At 40.6% G+C, this 20807-nt stretch overlaps 1 protein-coding gene across 2 annotated transcripts in view; it reads right to left on the bottom strand.

Moving 5' to 3' along the window:
• uvrag (UV radiation resistance associated gene) overlaps nt 1-20807 on the bottom strand; it is an 85482-nt gene that overhangs the window by 39342 nt on the left and 25333 nt on the right. For both annotated transcript variants that reach the window (XM_084564788.1, XM_084564789.1), the window contains exons 9-13: nt 20505-20589; nt 16827-16914; nt 16385-16445; nt 13257-13422; nt 143-218 (exon numbers count right to left, since the gene is read on the bottom strand). In XM_084564788.1, the coding sequence (XP_084420914.1) occupies nt 143-218; nt 13257-13422; nt 16385-16445; nt 16827-16914; nt 20505-20589 (476 nt within the window). The remainder of the gene's footprint in view (nt 1-142; nt 219-13256; nt 13423-16384; nt 16446-16826; nt 16915-20504; nt 20590-20807) is intronic.

Below are 20807 nucleotides of genomic sequence, written 5' to 3'. Positions count from 1 at the left end.
AACTCACCTTAGTATAAAGGTAAGACAATAGAATAACAGTGTAAATAGTGGTGAGTAAATTGCTACATTAATGATAATGATATTATTCTATTTTTAAATAACAATATTACGTGTGTGAAAGGAATGTGTGTTCATGTATTACCTGGGCTATGTTCTTGTTGAGTAAGTAGACACCGTATTCAAAATGAAACCGCTCTCCTCTGGGGTACAAAGGGAATCTGTGAAAGACAGGAGAAAAGGAAAAACTTAAACAGGAACAGGTGATTTACTCCACCTGATTCAGTTCCAACAGTCTGAAAACACAAGTGCTAAGACCCTCCGCAAGCTAACTAAATTTCCAATAGCATTATATCCACGCCACATATTACAATATACCATAGTTCTATCCATGTGAAAATGTCAATAAAAAGAAGGTGGGATTAAAAGGGGGATTATTGCTTATTAATGTTACTTTGAGGGATTCAAACATCTGTTGCTCTTTGGCTTTGCAAGAGGCAATGAATTCTTTGCATTGCTGAAAGGGTCTGTTCACGTAGCCAGCGGCGTTTATTGTGGGTAAAACTTGCAGATTGCTCAAGAAGTCTGGGTCTGTGATCCCGTCCCACAGATACCACCTTTCCACCTTGTTAAACTGAAATATCAAACAGGAGTGGAGGTGTCCAAACAGCCTCTCCATCCGCCTCTAAGCAGGAACAAAGGCAATTCTCCCTTTCAGCATGGTGGGAAAGTCCCATCAGTGCCAGTCAGATGTCTTAGTAAGGACTGCACAGGAAGGGTAATGGGGGAGATATAGTCCAGGGTGCTTGGGTAGTGAGAGGAGTATGCTGACATGGTGTAAGGGAAAATCCTCTCTGCTACCAGGGACATAAGGCTGGACTCATCCCTTCCTGTCATTATGTGCTTATGTCTGCTGATCTCCCACTGAGGAGGCTACAGTATATTGAGAAACCAGCTCTACAGACTGAGCAGGGCTTTGGTCTGATAAAACACACAAACACACAACATACTTGTGATGATCTTCATTATTTGCACGGCTGTGTCTCCACTTTTTTCTAAACGCTTCTCCTTAATCTTGAGTGCATAATAAACCAAATACCACTCTTAACTTTTCACCCCATTACCAAAACACTACTTTTAAAAACGCAGGAGAACAAATGTGTTAAATTTAGAGGATTTTTACTTCTATTTTCTGCTCATGAAACTGACATCTGGACTACGACTGAACAAATATCCAACAAGACACAGATGAGATGTTACATTGTCGACGCAGCCTTTATGTCAGATATCCAGCTGATACTTTTTTTTTATTTCAAAGAGCCACGTTAAAAGGAAACATAAAGAGGAAAACTACTGTACAGGCAAGCTTTTCCAACTGAATACATATTAATGAGGCTTGTGCTGATGCCATCATCAGGGAAGCCAGCAGCACAGCACCGTGTTTGGAGTCACACCATGATGCATTTTACTGCCAGTAATGTCCACAAGTGATAACAGAATTGCATGTGAATAAGCTGTTGGTCTTTCATGTGTTTATATTTTTATTGGATAGTAGAGTTAGGTTAGTGAAATTACGTGACTGTATTTTGCTCAGCAACTTCATCAAAAAGAAATAATAGTTAAAAAAGAAAGGAAAGGGAAATAGCTACTAAGTCAAGTACTTCATCTAATATGACTTTTCAGTGTAAATTCTAAAATGAAACAAAAATATTGTAGAGAATTAACATTTACTTTTTTAAAAGAAAAATAACTTTATCCTGACTGACAACTATAAGTGGGTATAAGTGGGTAAGTATGTGCATCCGGCATGCCTCTTTTCTATACGGGTGCCCCCTGGGGACAGGGTCATAGGTTTTTGCTAATCCCGTGTGAGAGTAGATATTTGCTGCCTCTTTCTATGACCTAGAGGTGTCTGAGGCAAAGGGAGAATTTGGTTTAAAATATACTTCCTCAGTACTGGACCCTACTGTCAACTGAGATCATGCTAACAGCACAGCGACCATGATTTAGATGTGCTTAAAGGTGAAGGCCACATTTCACTCAGCCCTGGCTGCTCTCAGAGCAGCATATGCCCTTGATAACGTGAGCATTCCCAAGAATTTTTAACATTAGGTCGCTTTCTTTTGTTTGGCTCTTATCCATGTCGTGCAAGTTTGTTTTGTATCATATCCGGGCTTGTCTGGAGATCAGACAACATTATGAACTTGCGCACGCTGTAAACGCCTCCTCACTCACGCATTACTCTGCAACTCTGGGAAGTGTAAGAAGAAAAACCTTAACAGATGGAGATCATTGTAGCCCCAGAATGAAATCCAACAGGATGTTCTTACAAAGTCCCGCAAGTAAAAAGTGAGCGACGCTGTAGCCTGCAGGCCACACAGCCGTTCACTTGTGGGTCCTCCATATCCTTGACATGCAGCAGGGGCCCCATGGAGAAAGCGACATGCCAGAGGTCCTATCTCAGCACTAGGAAATAACTACCAGAGAGAGGATGAACAATACAACAGACATTCCCTTCACGCTGCTGGCATACCCAGTATCACTACCCCACCAACAGTCAGGATTTGTTTGCTGATGAACACGCAAGGAAAGGAAAACAGAGCCATTCCAACACACACAATCAAACACACGAACACACACAGGCTCCGTCACAGCGAAGTGATTAATGGCCGCTGTCCACTGTGTCTGAAATCACACTGGAGAGACTCCGGTTCACCAAACACCAGGAATTCCTCACGGGGACGTCCAGTAAAGTCAAATATATTATTACACAGCAGCCGGGAGGATCGAGGGGGGAAGTCTGACGACGGTGGAAAGGGAGGAGGCACCAAGGGAGTGCATAATTCAGTTAGAGAGGATGTTTTATTATTTCATACATCATCTAATCTGATCGTGTTTGTCCCAATGAGTGCGCATACACTTTTCGCCTCATCCCTTAGCGCCGACCTTGGTCACAGACGGCCACTGCCATCATTTCTGCTGCAACAGCAAAAATGTAAGTGGTGTATGTCTGAGAGAGACATAAGAAAGTTCAGTAAGGGAAGACTGAACGCCATTTTTAATCACTCAGCCAGCGATATAAACTGTAACAGTCCTCTACACTAAACAGGATGAAATAAATTACAGTCCTGGAGGACTCTGTGAGCCAAATGCGTACCCTGTCAGTCCATCAAGATGAAGGATCCAGAATAAACAGGCACCGTCCAGAAAGATTCACATACAGACCAGAGAAAGTACAGTTTGTGGCAACCTTTGTGCTTTTCCACTCATTCCAAACAAATTGTTTTTGTGTTGTTTTAAATGACTCTGCCTTTTGCAGCTTTTGCACAATCTTTTGGGTTATTTTGTTTAATGTTGTTGTACACAGGCATCAAATAGAATCATACGTCTACCTCAGCAGTTCTCCGTGCATTTCTTCACTTTCCTTAATCAAGCGAGTCCTTCCTTCAGCACATCCCTCTGCTGCTCCCCTCGGTGGCAGCTCTGTTGAAGGGTCATGTCCGCGAAACTAACACAGCAAACTCAAAATGACAGGCGCCATAATCAACACACCCACTCATTGTAGGATCCATTCAGAGGACTGATTGCTGACACATGAAATCTGCTTTCATTTAGCTAATATTCAACTCTGCGTGCACTGGACAAAAAGATGAAAAAGAAAAGACAGTGATTTGAGAGCAGGAGTAAATCTATCACTTTTCTTTGGCTCTCATAAAACTGCCCCTCTTTTTTCTTCACATCTACCCTTTGGAGCAATCACACCACAGGACAGTTAACGTGCAAGTGCTGGCACTGTGCGTAGACAGAAAAATATGTAATTAATAAGTGTGGAGCCATGGCTTTGTAAAAAGACAAAAGCAGCATCTCACAGGAAAGTCCCCCGTCTTTATGGGTAAAAACATAAACGCCCCCAGCCTGGCAGCTCTTCAACTGCAGGGTCTAGACACCCGTTATCCACACACACACACACATTCTCAAAATATAAAGCCCAGAGTCTTGTTAAAAGAAGGAAACAACCAATAAACACGCATTGGGAAGTTCACTGCTCCGTCTTCCTGCCCATTCCTTTTCAAAACCACTCCTTAACCTGTATTTCATATCTGTTGAGGGATCTTTTAATAGCAGGCTAAGTTTTAATTCTTTCATCTCTGGTTCATCTATCACCAGTGTCTACACCGTCTGCCTGGACTGCGCCGCAGGGGCCGAGTAGCAGGTGTCAGCAGCACATGATGTCTTTTACAGCCTCCAGTTAAATGGCCACATTTGCGGGGTATGTGTGCAAAGAGAAAAGGAGAGGTTACTGCGGCCAAAAGATTGTAGTTAAAGCTTTAAGCATTTGGTTTGAACATACTACCAGCTGAAGACCAACATTGCTTTCTGGAGTTTTAAAACAACGACAGAGCTACAGCGGAGGATCCAGGGTCTGTCAGATCTCTATTTTTTTCTTCAAAATTGCAATAATCTCTACAGGCAGCCCACTTAAAAGGAGTCTATTAGAGAACCAATGTCATAAGGTCACTGGGTTCTTCTTGTGAAAACTATAGGGAGCATGTATCTTTAAGCATTCTCTAATATATTAGACTGCTCTCTCTTCCCACTAGGGTCATCTGTATTAAATGGAGGAGTGTAAAGGAGGACACAGCTATGCAGGTGGGTGGTCGAGCTTAGCTTCACTGCGGTTCATGAGAATACGGCGGGAAGGCTCCTAGAGACTGACTGACCTGCTGTAATGTATACACAGGCTGAGGTCTCCACATGTGTTGGCTTGCCTGTTTAGACATCCTAATTAATATTCTAAATGTGCAGAACAACAGCTCTCGCACACGGGTTTGGCCAGTACTTACACCCCTGTTTTTAATGGTGGTGGTGGTGGTGGGTGTGGAGTTGGGGGGGGGGGTGGCTTGTGAGTTTCACAATGTCTTTAATGTGCAATTTCAAACGGCATGGGACCATAAATCATTCGTGCTTACTTTTTAAAAAAACACCTGCCTTGCAACTGTCAAGGCTCTAATGGCAGTGGTTAGTATATAAATCACAGGGAGCTGTAATTTTCAATATCTGAGAAATGATTACACTGAGCATCTGTCAGTGAATGCTATTTTAATGACGGCTGCTGCACTTAAGACCCCAGCATAACCATTTCACCATCTTACATCTATGCCGTTAAAGTGTCTCCTGAGTGATGTGGCGGTTGCTCGTTCTGTCATAGTGGGTTTTCATCACGGCTCTTAAGAATATCCAGGGTCCACTGACCCCAAGCTCCCACCCCCCGAACACTCTCATTCTCTCTTTGCCTTTGTTTTCTTCCTTTGTTTTAATCACAAGCAGAGAGAGAAGAGGTGCCGGATCTGACCACCAGCACCCTTCACAGTATTCACAAGCAAAAAGAACTTAAGCAGACCATCACCTCAACACAAAAGTATTATTCCAAATAAAACATGATATCTGACCTTAAATCAAAATATTATAATACCAAATTAGGAATAATATTCCGACCGCATGGAGGTCTCGGGACAACACAAATTTTTATTAACATACTGTAGTCGTGAGAGCAGCAGTAGCAGTGAGAGCCCATTAGATCATTTTTATGATATATTTTACTCAGATGGACCAAAAGACAGATATTAGCTGTCGCTAGTGTGGCAAAAAAAAAAAGAAAAAGTAAAAATGCCTGTTTTAAGTACAAGCATTTTATTTTTTTTTTCTCTATCTACAAATAAGAATATGATACTTAACGATGCCGTCAGCTGGCTGGGCTACTGCCATCAACGTATAGCATCCTTCAGAACGCTATCCAGCACAGATGCTTCTTGTTATCTTTTTAATGAAGAATGGACAAAGGCTGCCTCAATGGGCCGAACAACAGCAGGATTCCAAGATAAAGGGCTGCTTATGCAACTAACCTGTCAACCTAGAAGAGACTCTTTGACTTCTTCGGGGCTTTTATAAACATACCATTCCTGCCATTGTCCTTGAGTGATTCGGCAGAAAACCACAAAAGACAAGCAACCATTCTGACCAGTCCCAGGATCCCTTTGTAGTTGACATACATAACCTAAATAATGAGCTATTTTCAAATCTGATTTAAGCTCTCCTGGGTCACAAGTTGATCGCCTCATTCATCTCTTCCATGAAGACTACAGTAACTATGCAAGTGAATCACGATCAGACATGTGCATATCACATAGAAGCAACAAATCAAATTACAGGATTTAGCCTATAAAACCAGACTATATGCTAATTTGTATTGTAAATTGCAAAGCCCAGTAAAACTGGAGATACAATAAAAATATATCTGAAGCCTAAAAGCCAAAATCTACTTGTTCGGTGTGTGTACAGTATTGCTTCAAATAACTCACAGTGTCTATCCTTCCCCTGTTGATTTACAGTGCTTTTCCCTGCCATTGGTGTGTAACTTTAGTCAGTACAGTCTGTGCAGCTCCCCTTTTCTCCTGTGCACATGGTCCATGTTAAGAGACGTGAAACTGCCGAAGCCCCGGAACAATAACTTCTTTTCTTGGAGCTCACAGGTTCTTCTCATCTTAAGCTGGACTCCTTCCCCTGGCATTCATACTCAACACTGACACCGTCAGTTTCTTTTGCCGGGATGTGTGAATCCCACTTACATCCATTTTCCTTTATCCAGTGATAAAGAATCAAAAAAAAAAAAAGAGAGAAAAAAGCAGACTTTCTTCAATGCTTTGGACGAATGAATATATGAGGCAGTTCTTGCTTTTTAATGGCAGGGTTCTGGTCTCAATCAGACGCCGGACATCTGGATCACATCTCCCTACTTCTGCCCCATGCAATCAGAAACACTGGAAGTGAACACTGCGCAAGACCAAATGTGGGCGCAACATGTTGTTAGGGTCCAGTGACTCGGAGAGCATCTCTGAGCAGGACAATCATTCTGAGATTCCAAAAGGCCAAATAACACACGGTGCCAAAAGGACCAATTGTCTTCCATTATTTACTTTCAAACATTAGTAAAGTACTTCTTTAAAACACTGACTGGTACTTAAGTGTTTAAGGGTAATGCAGTTTAGTTCAACACAGTTCTTGTGGCAAAATTGCTTACTATCTCAAATTTCAAAAGGAATAAAACGATATTAGCCAAACTCAAGAGGTGAACTATTGTGATATTGTTCTGTCACCATTCAGACACCATTCTGTCACTTTTTTCTCTCAAGTTTAGACTGGGTCCTTACAGTCAAACATGGAGAGTTAACAGGTTCAAATATTTCAACTACCAATTCTTGACTGACACTAGTCATGCAACACTACACTAGAGGCACAGAATGAGGTCGTCGACCCTTTAAATACAAGAATGCGTGGAATCACCTAAAAAGAGCACAAAGATTCACCATACTGTAAAAGTGGGAGGCCAGGTTAGGACAATTACCATTTACCAGGGGTGCACAGTGCAACATGCAACAACAACAAAATAAGGTTCTTATGTGCACGTCATTGTAATTGAGTGACTGTTTGCTAATCCTACCACGCTTTGAAAAACTGATCCCATGCCACCTCACTTATCACCACCGGCCGCCTCTTTCCGACACTTTAATCACCCCCTTTTTGTACACGCTTAGAGCCGGCTAGTTGCTTTCCGTCTCCCCACACATCATTTCACTGTATGTCTGCTGCTCACCAGGGCCTTAAGGGTCATTAACATGGGGGTGGGGGGTTACAAAGCGTTTGGCCCCACTCAGGGACACCTATGAGCAATTTTGGATTGCCGTGTCTGTTTAACAGTTACAAAAGTTTATTTTTTGTTGCTGGATGCTGGTGTAAATATCTTGCTTCGTAGGACTGGAAATTTATAAAGTGGCTCCCAGTGAGTCTCTCCAGCTGTTGTCATGACATAATCACCCACACAGAGAGATGGCAGCTCAATCTTTGGGTTGTCAGATAATGTCTCCCTTCTTCTCGCACACTTTCTTCCAGCTGAGTCTTCTTATGGATGACACGTGTGGATGTCAAAGTGTCAGTGCTTACTGGCACACTGGTTTCTACATGTGCCTTCACTTTAGACACACAATAACTTGCATTTGATCAAAATACAGTAAAAATAAATAGAAGTCTGCCATGCTAGAAAATCTGCCATGCTAGTCCATGAGCAGCTGACCTCAGAACATTTAAAGAACATGAACATGAAGACAAAAGAACACTCCAGGCAACTCAGATAAAAGATCACTGAAGAGTGTAAGTCAGGAGAGGGCTACAAAAAGGTCGTCCTCACAAACTGACTGAACAGACAAGAAGACAGGTGAGGGAGGCCACTAAAACACCTACGACCACTCTGAAGGAGTTAAAATCTTCAGTGGCTTAGATGGGAGAGAATGTTCATACAACAACTGTTGCCCGGGTTCTTCACCACTAAAAGCTGTTTGGGCCTTATGAAATTTTGCCTGGAATTAGCCCAAAGGCAACTGGGAGACTCCAAGGTCATTAGAAGAAGGTTCTTTGGTCTGATGAGCCAAAAATTTAGCTTTTTGGTCATCAGATTAAACACTGTGTTTGGCAAACACTGCACCGCCACAAACACACTATCTCTACTGTGAAGCATGGTGGTGGCAACATCATGCTTCACAGCAGCAGGCCCTGGATGACTTGAAAAGGTAGAGGTGAACATGCATATAGAAAAATATCACCAAATCCTGGAGTATAATCTGACTTAGTCTGCAAGAGAACTGCGTCAGACTCAGTGCTGTAATAGCAGCCAAAGGTGCATCTCCTAAATACTGACCTGAAGGGGGTGATTTACTTTAACTTGAATATTTTTAATTAATTGACATTATTTTGTAAAAATCGGATTTTTCTGATTCTGATTTTTTGTGCAAACTTTATACTGACCGTGATTTCATGTATAAACGCAACAAAAAGGGGGTGAATACGTTTTATAGACATTGTATGTATGAGCATAATCTGAGGAGGTGATGAGTGTAAGCATGACTGAGGAAATCATAATGGCTATTAGCGAAACTACTCATTATAACAAAATCTTCATCTCTCTTGCTCTCTCACTAAAGTGGCTCTTGCATGTGAGGAATGTCAATACGTATACGGGGTGCATACCTGAGCATGTGTTTCCAGAGCATGCAATTATCATACCGTTTTTCTTTTTTTTTTTTTTTTTTTTTATTTAATCTGACTTGATGCATAGTTACAAGACCATAACACACACAAATAGTAATTTAATTACATTGCCCCTTGCTGCAATTACTGTTCGCCTACAATTCATGACTAGCATAAATGGATCTGAGAAAGCCCCAGGTGAGTGCAGATTAGCAGTTTAATGTTTGCTATGCTCAGTGTCAACATAGTATTCTTCAATTACAAACAGTGCTTGATTCCACAAAAATGATTTAATGCTGTGAAGATAGGAAGCAAAGTGGTTACAACCCTAGGGTGTGATAAAAAAAAACAAAGTGTGCAGTGTGATTTACAATCTTGTCTCTCTGAACACCTGAATAAATCCCCCAAAAACTTCAAGTCGCTACCGCGGGCAAAACAAAATCACTTAAGGGGGCACCTCCTGTCTCCTGTCAAAGGTATTGGTCCGTAGGATAAAATGCGAGGAATGTGCTGACCTGAAAAACCAAACATCTGTACCCAGGTTTTTATGTAATGTGATTGATAGTATTTCAAACTAGATCAGCGATGATGTATAGCTCCAGATATCCAGACCTTAAGTGTTACTTTTACAATAAAGAAACATGGGGAAAAAGGGAAGATTGGTTTGTTAAGACTTTCAGTTTAGGAGGTTGGAGAGAAGAATGTATGAGTGTGCCACAATATCGCATAACATGAGTTTAATGCTGAGTGCTTGGAAACTTATTAATTACAACATATGAACCAAACAATGCCGCATGTGTAAGCATTGTTGTTGACATAAGGTAAATTCTGGCTGTAGTCTGTTTATGCAATTTGGACTGTACAACTACTGCAGTAGTTGTATTCAGAAAGAATAGCCGATAAGCCATGTTTGACATTCAAAAATAACAATTAAAGAATGAATAGAGCGCTGCAAATAAGTGTAGCAATTAGCAAGGCTAAAAAGCGAATGTGAATGGTTTCGGTGACAGCAGTTGCCAAATAAAGAGAAGCAGGCCTTAGAGGCACATAACATTTGATTCAATCCATTCAGATCCTCTTGGAATTTATCTGTTTTTGCTTATAGACAGAATACTGCAGCTACCACCAGCTAATAGAAGACAGGACACTGTAGTAAGATACAGCTGAGGGATTGAATGATAGCAAATAGAACTCCTCTTTTCTCATAGCAAAGGAAGCAAGCACCAGTCGCCGTAAGGAAGGTTTCTCAAGATGACAGCAACCATGACCGGGACAAGCAGCTGAAAAAAATCACGGATTTGCGGCGTCTCTACGAACAGCAGAGAACGCACAGAGACATCCAGACTCCTCTGAGGGCCTTAAGAGGGAGATTTACTCATCCTCAGCACGTGGTAAGTCATGGTCACTCAATACTATTAAAATATGCACTGCATACATTTTCTGACCGGTATTCATAAACACAGTGGAGTGACAGACATGAAAAATAATCTTTTCAACTCAAGGTCAGCATGCTGTATATTCAGGGGTGCTTTTAAGTACAGTTTCCTCAACAGTCTTGTGCATTCTCAAAATTTCAGGTTAATTTAGGTATTTTCACACCGACAAAAATGGATTTAACTGTCAATACTTTTAATTGAAACGCTTGAACTAGTTTGGCAGGAACACTTCTCGAGGACTACGTTATAATTCCACACACGCCATCAGCCCTCTGTATTTAATATTTGACTTTGGTCTGCCAAAATCTTAAATATAGAGATCAAAAAGAATAAAAGCATAACAAGCCTGGTAATTTATTACTACAGTACTTTGACCACAGTATCTCCGTGCCTTAAAATCTGGCAGCACTGGGTTCTTTGATTTATGAGCAGGTTGTTCAAAGTGTAATAAATTTGGTAGAAATGAAAAAAAATATTATCACTAAGTGTTGAAAATGACATTCAATACTCCTTAGCATGTTAGCGCCGTTTTAACTATCTCATTTACAATATTACAAACATGAAATGCTGGTTTAACAAAACAAATAAATTCTATAATTAATCATGTGCTAGTAAAGATCTGAAAGTATTCAAGAATAAAACAAGTTCTGGGAGAGAATTGAGACAGACCCGTGAATGTTTTGATACAAAACAAACCTGAGCTCGAGTTAATATGCTTTCTTTTTTTGGAGCTACCGACACTCAGATAATAGAAAGAGACGGAGCACATAACCAATGCCTTGTGAGGTGCTGGCAAACAAAGAAGAGTTGGAAACAAGAAAAGTGCGTTGTGCAAAAAAGAATATTTCATTACATTTCGAGGGGTGTTCTTCTTCTAAATGCAATAAAGTTTAAAGAAAGCATTAAACTGTTATATGCAATTTTAGTAGCAAACTGCAAGATTCTCAATTTTTACCATGATGAAAACCTTGTGGTCAAAATAACATTGCCCAAAAAAAAAAAAAAAAGCATGCATGGTTTAATTTAACTTATAACGTATACTATAGCAACAGTAACTGCATCTAAATAATGTAAATTTTAAAAACGTATGTCGTTTTTTGTTTATTTTGCTTTATATGCAACGGGTTATTAAGAGTTTTGCTACATATACATATGAAATATTAAAAAAACAAATCTACTGCCAAAGATTTTGCGTGACGTCTATTAAAGCCTTTTACAAGTGTAACATGACAAATCATCCACAATAATTCAGTTTGCGTGAGAACACTGAGAAAAGCAGGGGCTTTTGTGTTTTTCTGAAACAACGGGTTTTCTGACTCACCACAATTAAATCTTAACAATTAGTCATGGTTATACTCATTCAGACAAGATCTTTCATTACTATAATTAAAGAAAGAAATGCGTGTATTTCTTTTATGCATTTCTTTTGTGTGTGCTGGTGCAGTAGAATCATTTTCAGAAGGTCGGTATTGGTGTCCGGACACCAAATTAAACTGCGAGGATTGTTTTATAGTCCCCCGAACATAGAGCCCCTCATCTGAACACTTGATCCAAATATTTTGCCAAAGTGGAACTAATACAAAAGTCCACACGCGGCCGAGTGAGAGCGTAGCATAGCGGCCGTCAGAAAAGAATTATTGACCTGCAGCGCCTCTGCCAACCAGTCAAGTTGAAGTTTACATCTCTATCTGTCCAGACTCATAATATACGGAGTGAAGACTTAGATGGAATTTGAAGGCAGAACATTATAATGTGACTGTGCGAACATAATCCTTCGAGCCACGACTGACATTGGCGTGGAGTCAGAAGGACACAGGCACACATTCATTCTTATTAAGTACTACACAGTGTCCCTAAAAAGTATTTGGACAATTAAACTATCAGGTGATTATTTCATAAAATGGCAGATGAACAGTTATACGATATGTAAAAAGTATTTGGACAACTTCTAATTGTCAAACTGAAACATGTCCATTATTGGTGCGATTGGCAACAGCTGCTGTTGCTCTGCTAGGGGCGGAGTAACTGCTTAGCTAAAATCAACTGTAAAAATGGCAAATGTAAGTGAAATGAGCTCAAAGAAAATGTCAAACGTGGTTTGTTTGCACACAGAAGGATCCCCCACAGTTGGGAATATTGAGAAAATGATAAGAAATTAAGTCTTGTGGCCGAGACTATGCCAAATGGGATGAATGAGTAAGGGTATGAAGGGAGGCTGATACAACAGGAAGTATTTAAAGCTAAAATAATAAGGCAGCCGTAATTAAATTGGCAAAACGAGCATGCACAGAAAGGGCAGCAGCTTTTGGAGATTTGTGTTGTTTTCAGCTGTGTCCAGATTCAACCTACACGAACCTGCTGGCTAAACATTTGGAGTGAAGAATTTCAGCCAGACGGCACTGGAGTTACTGTCAAAAATCGAGTTGGGAATGTCAAAGCCTGTGTGTGCAGAGGAATTTTGTCTGCAAACTGAAAGAGAACATCCTAAAAAATGATTCAAGAGACAGACGTGGAGTCTAAAAATATCCCTACTAGAGCCAAGAGCTAAATCACATAAAGCTTGTATGAGGTGTCAAACTGACAAATGTGCTTGTCCTATCTTTCTTTAAAATGGATTCCATTTGCCTAGACGTTCATCACCTAACGCAATGCGATTCATACATTTTAAAGTGTGGTTCGAGTGTCCAACGTGTGTACAACTTGTACAGTTATGAAGACAGGAAGTGTTTCCGTGAGTCTACTTACTCTCTCTCCTTCTCAGTGAGTCTGTCAGTGATGGTGTCCTTGATGGAGGAGCGTGAACCCTTGTGAATCACCGGATACCTAAGGGGGATCTGCAGGAAGCACGAGATCATCAGGACAAGGTGCGACGTGTAACCCAGGGCGACTGCAATGCTCCCATCGTCCTTTGCTGCAGAACACAAAGTGAAAAAGAAGTTCCAGTAATGTCACATTAGAGATTTGTTCAGTAAGCGTGACATGTTGTATTTATAAATACATCAACAGGTTTTTAATGTGATCTATATCAACAAACAAATGCTTCTGAGGCTACAATTCAAAACAAATTAAAGTAAAAATGGCAGAATGTTAATCAACCAAAAGTCAGTAATTTGTTAAATCAAAAACTTCAAAGCCTATAGTCAGCACTGGTGGTTTTGTTTGGAATTTAATTACATAGAAAAATAAACTGTATTTGTACGACCCATGTCCACATCTTGTTAACCCAAACAAAAATGTACAAACATCCAACTTAAGACAGTGTGGTAACCGAGTATTCACAGGAAGAAGAGGAGTCGCATTCATGTGGGAAAGTGTTTTGAAAGAGAGAACATGACACAGCACACACAGTACCAAAAAAACAATGGCTGCCCTGGGATTCCCAATTCCTTTCAGATATGTGCTTGAGAAACCAAAGCATGGCGTATAACTTTCCCCAGAGCCCAAACAACTTGGGTGGAAAACTGCATGCCTTCGTGAACATTTTCTGACAAGAGAAGAAACAGTAAACCAGCTCGCTTTAAGTACGAGAAATGGTTTCAAGACAACATGCTAAGTGGTTTCACATTCTCAAACAGCAGCACGACTCCGCTCGAGGCAAAGACTGAAAATCACTATGGTTTTTATCTTAATGCTTTGAAGTAATAGACTATGGCAACAGAGAGTGGCAGACTCACATCGTGTGTTTTCCACGTTAACATAAAACCTCTGCACTATATCATTCTCCTTCCTGTATTTTTCTGTCTGTAGATCTAAAGCACCTACAGTAAACAGCTTCCTGACCTCTGAGAAGTTTGGGTCAACTAAAGGACGAGCAACTTTAAGTGACACCTCGGGGTGCAACTGGAGACTGAGGATATCTTGTCAGACTGAGCTGACAGAGAAAGCTTGGTTAAATGTAAAGCATAGATGGGCTCCAATGCCACTCTTTTCCACTTTGACCCACAGCAGGATTAAGATGCTAAGTAACCCTGACCCTGGTCTTAAATGTGGAACATCCTTCCCTGTAGGCCTTTCAAACTGACTTTAACACACATCCAGGCAGCTCTGGACTTGAACAGCTCTAAATGGGACAGACCTCACACAAAAGGTAAAGTGCATCCTTCTTTATCCTTTCTTCCACATGTTGAGTTTCTTAAGCTATCTAATGGACACAGAGGTTGTGTTAGAGGGTGAATATTAATGGCTTCATTGAATTGCATGTTAATTCTCTTATTCTTGCAAACCACAAGTCACCAGACCATACAGGAAACGGTAGCAGTGAATGCATGGATGTACAGTTAGCCTCAAAATCTTCGGCCACATGCCCAGTTGTTTACTCACTGCTAGGTGTCCACCTACTGTATGCAGGAGTGCAGGAAGGAGTAGATTTAGGCTTCATCATAAGGGAACAAGTGATAGCTGCAAACATAAATGGACTGGCTGTCACTTCCACACACTTCTGCGCACTCTTAAAAGATGTTAGCAGGTGGAGAGTGCCAGCAGGGAGCGGAGGAGATTGGGAGAAGTATTCTGAATTATGGACTCAAGAGGCCTGCTCGGGCTCACCAGCTGTGAGGAAGGGGAGCCTGAGAATGTAGAGGGGACAGTGCCGGGTGTGTTCCCGGTATTAGACAAGTGCTGCACACCAAAGCTGACCATTCATTATCCGTTCAGTCTGGTTCCCCCTTCAATTCATCCGAGCTGCTGAGGGGTCATGAAGTCATCAGTGTTCTCTTGCTGTGACAGCAAATCCCATTTATCACAACACATACACTGTGACCCTTACTCTAACCTTCCCCACCAACATGATAACAAGGGCTTTGTGAAACTTCCTGCTGACATTTTTTTTTCTTGCTCCGTTGCCTAAGACCGTGTCTTTGAAATTAAACCATGTGGTTTTTGTGGCCATGTCTCACTGGGGTGGCAGAACCGGAAACAAAAGCATCTTGTGACAAGACTCCATAAGACTGCAGTAATGCTGAACGACTCCTCCGACAGCAGCCAACAAGGGATGAGAAAAGCTAAGTGTACAGGGAAACAGAAGAATGAAACCTGACCTAGTTGTGTATTTGCCCAACCATCAGGCAGAGGAAAAACACTACACTTTTTTTCTACACTTTTCCTCAAATGAAAGATTCCTCTTTGTCCCTCATTTTTGTCAGGACTTTCAGTAGTTGTGTTAAATCATTGCATTGATCTTTTTGCTGCATTGATGAGAAGAAAATATACATGAATGTTAATTCATTCATCTTCTGTCACCGCTTGTTCTGTGAAGGGTCGTCGGGGCGCTGGACCCTAGCCCAGCTGTCATTGGGCAAGAAGCGGGGTACACCCTGGCCTCATGAAAGTTAATATCAGGAGAGAAAATGAATTAAAAATCAAAAATGCACCTAGGCAGGAGATTGCATGTGTGTCTGTTAATTTGATGCTCAATCATTGCTGAGTCATGTCACACACATGATAAAACATGTTGTAATATATGGGTGTATTGTGACTTCCTTGTATAGAAGTAGCCCCAATACACAGTTATTAAAACGATTAACTGCTTACTGATAATAAAACTATGCCATTATGTCTTTTGTGCATTGACATAACGTACCGGTAATTGTTAAAATATGTCAATGCTTTAAAAACTAAAAGTGTAGTTAAAAACTGTAATACAGTAGCACAGTAACAACTATTTGCAAAATTGCCATCTACAGTAGCCAAAATTATGATATCATAGATACTGTGTCTATGAAGTCATCACCCTTCCAGCTTTAAAATTACTTTCCCTCACCAACCATCTACATGCAACCACAAGCATTTAAAGCTGAGGCAAAACATTTGTCCAGCACGCCTTACCACAGCTTCTCCTGCAACCATGAGACACACAAGCACATATAATAAATTACCTTGAAAGTCTTCAGAGTTTGGCAGCTTCACTCCGCAGATGACATAATCTGACTGATTGGCCTGTGGATTTAAATAAGAGGTTTCATATTAATAGATCAGACGGCTGAAACAGCCCCAAAAAAGATGAAACTCCCATGTGGGATGCAGAGCTTTGCAGCAGAGGGACTTGCTTTAAATCACTACTTGTTTTGTTGCCAAATATCTTACAAAAATGAAGGATTATAACATATATGATATAATAAAAATACAGTAAGTGAGACATGTTAAACAGGTGATGATTTCGGATGCTCCCTGATAAAAACTGACATTACTTTGGATTAAACCTTTGGATGCATACATAACATTTCTGCTAACAAAGCTTTGGTTTTGTAACCCATAATTCTTTGCAGTTGCCATGTCAACAGTGTGTTATAAAGCAGTCTACCTTCAGGTCAAACTTACCAAATCAATGGGGTAGATGTAGGAAAGCTCAGAGAGGAGCTGACGACAGCGGAAGGTGAGCTGGGCATTGGACTTGAGAAACTGCTCTCTGTGGAGATAAAACCAGACACAAGGATGACACGGTGAGTCCACGATTAGCAGAAGGAGACAAAAGAGTGGAGGATATAGGGGGTAGCAACGCAAAGGAGAGACTAGAGAACGGGCAGATAACAAAACAGATGGGAAGGAGTGTAGCTGGAAGAGAAGGAGAAAGTGAAAATGAGCAGGGAAACTCTTCCAGGCAAGTCACTGCTCCACAGGGAGACATTGTGAGGCTTAAAGGAAATTATAGTTACTGAAAATATAAAAGATTAATGACAAACAGAGTGGGGAGTTGATGTTTGTAGCATAATGTACTCGTACATTTGAGACTCATCAGTGAGTCATGTCCAGTTTAACTTTATAAAACTCAGACGATACAACTCATTTGTTACATTTGAGCAGGGTCCATTAAGCTTGTTTTAGTATCACGGGAACTGGGAAACATACTACAGTTGACACTCGTGAAACAGGAAGAAGAATGTATTTTTTGACAGTGACAGATAAAGGGGATTGACCTGAGTACGGTAACTCGGTGTGCATGTATTGTTTATTATAGTACAGGACATTATCTTGTACAACGCTCAGATAATAAAGATGAAAATAAGTGTACAGCTTTCCCAGAAACTCTGTAAGGCAGTAAATTATTGAGAACAGTTTTAAACTGTAGACCAGTATGATTTGTAATCTATAAATTCCACACATAGCAGAAACTCCACAGTTCTTATTATATAGGAATCCAAGTATGTAAATGGATGTTCTCATCTGCAGTTATTCAAAGACTCATGTAGCGTATATGCTTGAAAACAAACGCCCTGTTGTATCCCTTCGATATCCAACAGCAATATGATCACACTGAGGGACTTATGTGAACCGGCAGCTGTTTGCATCACACAACTGTGAGAAACCTACCACAATTCACATGGCATTTAAATCATAATTACGGGAAGACCCGATGGCCGAGTGTTTAGGGTGAATACCACATGGGCGCATATGCCCCGAGCAGCAGGTCCCCGGGTTCCATTACCAACCAGGGACTGTTTCCTGCAAGTCGTTCCTCTACTCTCGCTCCTGCAGTCCTCAGTCAAAATTAACACAAAAATGACTCAAAAAAGAAATGTATAGGATAAACTATAATTTAAGGTTTGCATTTAAAAGATTTTAAAATAAAATTTACAAAGTGAAACTGGCTGTGGATGAACAAATCTAAGGAAACTGAAATAAAAATAAAAACTAAGCTTTATTTAAAACAAATATATATACACACATTATATATATACATAGTAAGTAAGAAAATAAATTGCAGTGAAAAAAGCAAATCCACTCTAGAAATTAACTGAATCTTAAGTGGACTGAAAACAAACTGAAAAATACAAAACAACTCTCATGTGTATGAATGAGGAAGTATTTCTTTCACTTTGGGTGTCCTGTACTTCAAGCACTACTTGTGGTGGGCAGTGGTGGGCAGCAGCCTGTCATTTGATGCAGATGAAAAGAGATTTTAGGGGAAAAATGATTATTGAATGTGATGCATCGGCCCATAAATGCTCCTCGCCTTTCACTTGAATTTCCTTTTTGGTTTTGCCTGTGGTTAGCCGTCTCTTATCATTTCTTTTTCTCAGTGTAAGTGAAAGAGGAAAAACATTGGTGTGTAATGATGGTTTGATATGAAAATCGCTCTTGTGTCTAGCAAGCTTTCCCTTAACCGGTTAAATCTTGATGCCAGACCAAACACAAGCTAGAAACGCTTTTCCTAAAACATGCTAACTCGAGTTTCACCCACAGCCTTTCTTAATTATTCTCACAAACAAAATAACTTAGTTTTCAATCGACATGTTGACCCTGGCTCAAAAACTTTGAAAAGAATTCAGCTCCTTACTCTTTTGCAAGCTTTTATGCAATGCTCCATTATATGCAAGTCCTCTGTTCAACTTCAAACCTATGATGCTCATTAATTAACCAGTAAAATTCACAGTTTTACACATTATTAATTTGCTAACATGAAATATCTTTTGGAAAGAATAAACAATGTCTTAACCACAGGGAGATTTTGTTATATTCTTTCCTGTCTTTTTGCCAGGTTTCTTTTGGAGCTAGAGTTAGTAGTTTGGGGCCTCTCCAAAGGGTTTTGTTTATGTATGCACCCATACCACTTTCAGTCAGACCAAGTACAAGTACTTACATCAGGTTATTTGCCAATACCAAGTACCAATATGAGTAGGTAATAATGACACTACTGTTCCAATAATGACTTACAAGGTAAGTTCATACGTTCTGTATAGAGTAGCATCATGGAAAAGTAAAGTACAAGTCAAAGGTTTGGATGCACCTTCTCATTTAATGGTTTTTCTTTATTTTTTATTATTTTCTAAATTGTAGATTAATACAGGAACACGTGGAGTTGTGCTTTGCTAGTGACACTGTTAGTGATTAATTCAAAATGCAAGGCACACTTCACCAGCGCTATGTAAGGGCTATTTGACCAAGACAGAGGGTGATGGAGTGCTGCGTCAGATGACCCGGCCTCCACAATCACCCAACCTCAGCCCAATTGAGATGGTTTTGGATGAGTTAGCAAAGCAGCCAACAACAGCTCAACACCTCTGGGAACTCCTTTAAGACTGCTGGAAAACCATTTCAAGTGACGACCTCATGAAGCTGACTGAGAGAATGCCAAGACTGTGCAAAGCTAAATTTGTCTGCTTTGTCAAATATAACACTTTTATGTTGACTACATAATCCACACGCGTTCCCTTCGTAGTATTGATGTCTTCAGTATTAATCTACAATGTAGAAAATAATTTTGACTGGTACTGTACATCAAATGGTACAGTAAAAGATTCTACAGTATCAAGTAAAATACTGGTTACTCTTTACAGATGGTTAACCAACTGAACTACTGTTGAAGTCACTAAGTACATCTACTATAGCCAAAGATATCATAACTAAACCCTCAGTGAAGCCTTTTAGTCCCAGTTTTGTGCAATAAGATGGTCATCAGCTGAAGCAACATATTAAACAGGAAAGGCTCAGAAAAATCTCACACGCTCCGCATAACCCTTCCCTAGATAAAACCTTAAAAAAGAAGTTAAATTAAAAGAGACACTTCTATGAAAAACCTAAATAACACAGATATTTCCAAGGAATGGATGTTAGGCAGATGTATAAGTGTCTGTGTTAATTTCCTGTTTGCTGGGTCTCTTGGCCTCTGCTGGCCTTCCCGGGGCTCTGGTTTACCCTCTGTGACTGCCAGGCACCTCTCAGACAAACAAAGCTGTATCCAGGGTCTGCACCAGCCGCACACGTATCCCCGCAGGCCAAGGCAAACACAGGCCAACGGGCTTTTTAACACAATGTGCAAACTCTCTGTTGAGAACACATAAATAGGCAGAGCCAGCCGCAAAAACATTCCCTTGTTTTGAAAGAGCAAGGTGGGAGGCAGAGCGCAGGGTGTAATCTCATCACATGATTGAGCAACACGTTGGGCCTGATCATTCAGTGGGTCCTGGCTAGTGTCTATGGGCAGCGACAGGGGCACTGCACTGAAACTGCTATTTTATGCGGAAATAAAGCAATAGCTATTTACAGTCGCACACATACCTTTTTGCCGTGCATTCCTTCTGCAGCTTGGTTAAGGACTCTTTCTCCTCTTTCAGATTCTCATGCTGAGCAGAAAACACTTCCTCTGTCAGAGACAAAAAGAAATAAAGAAAATTGTCAGGTGTGTGTGTTCTTTTCTGCTACATCTGAACAGCCAGGTGGGCTCGTGTTTGGTTGACTGCCATCCACCACTAAGCCGGATCAAACAGCTCTTTTGATCAGGCGCAAACTATTTCCTTTTGACACCACATAAAACTCAACTACATTTGTATGCCAATTACAGGATGTGTCAGACTCTCTAAA

This window comes from Chelon labrosus, assembly GCF_963514085.1.
Source record: "Chelon labrosus genome assembly, chromosome: 17".
Lineage (NCBI taxonomy): Eukaryota > Metazoa > Chordata > Actinopteri > Mugiliformes > Mugilidae > Chelon > Chelon labrosus.
This window is presented reverse-complemented; position numbering and strand designations above follow the sequence as displayed.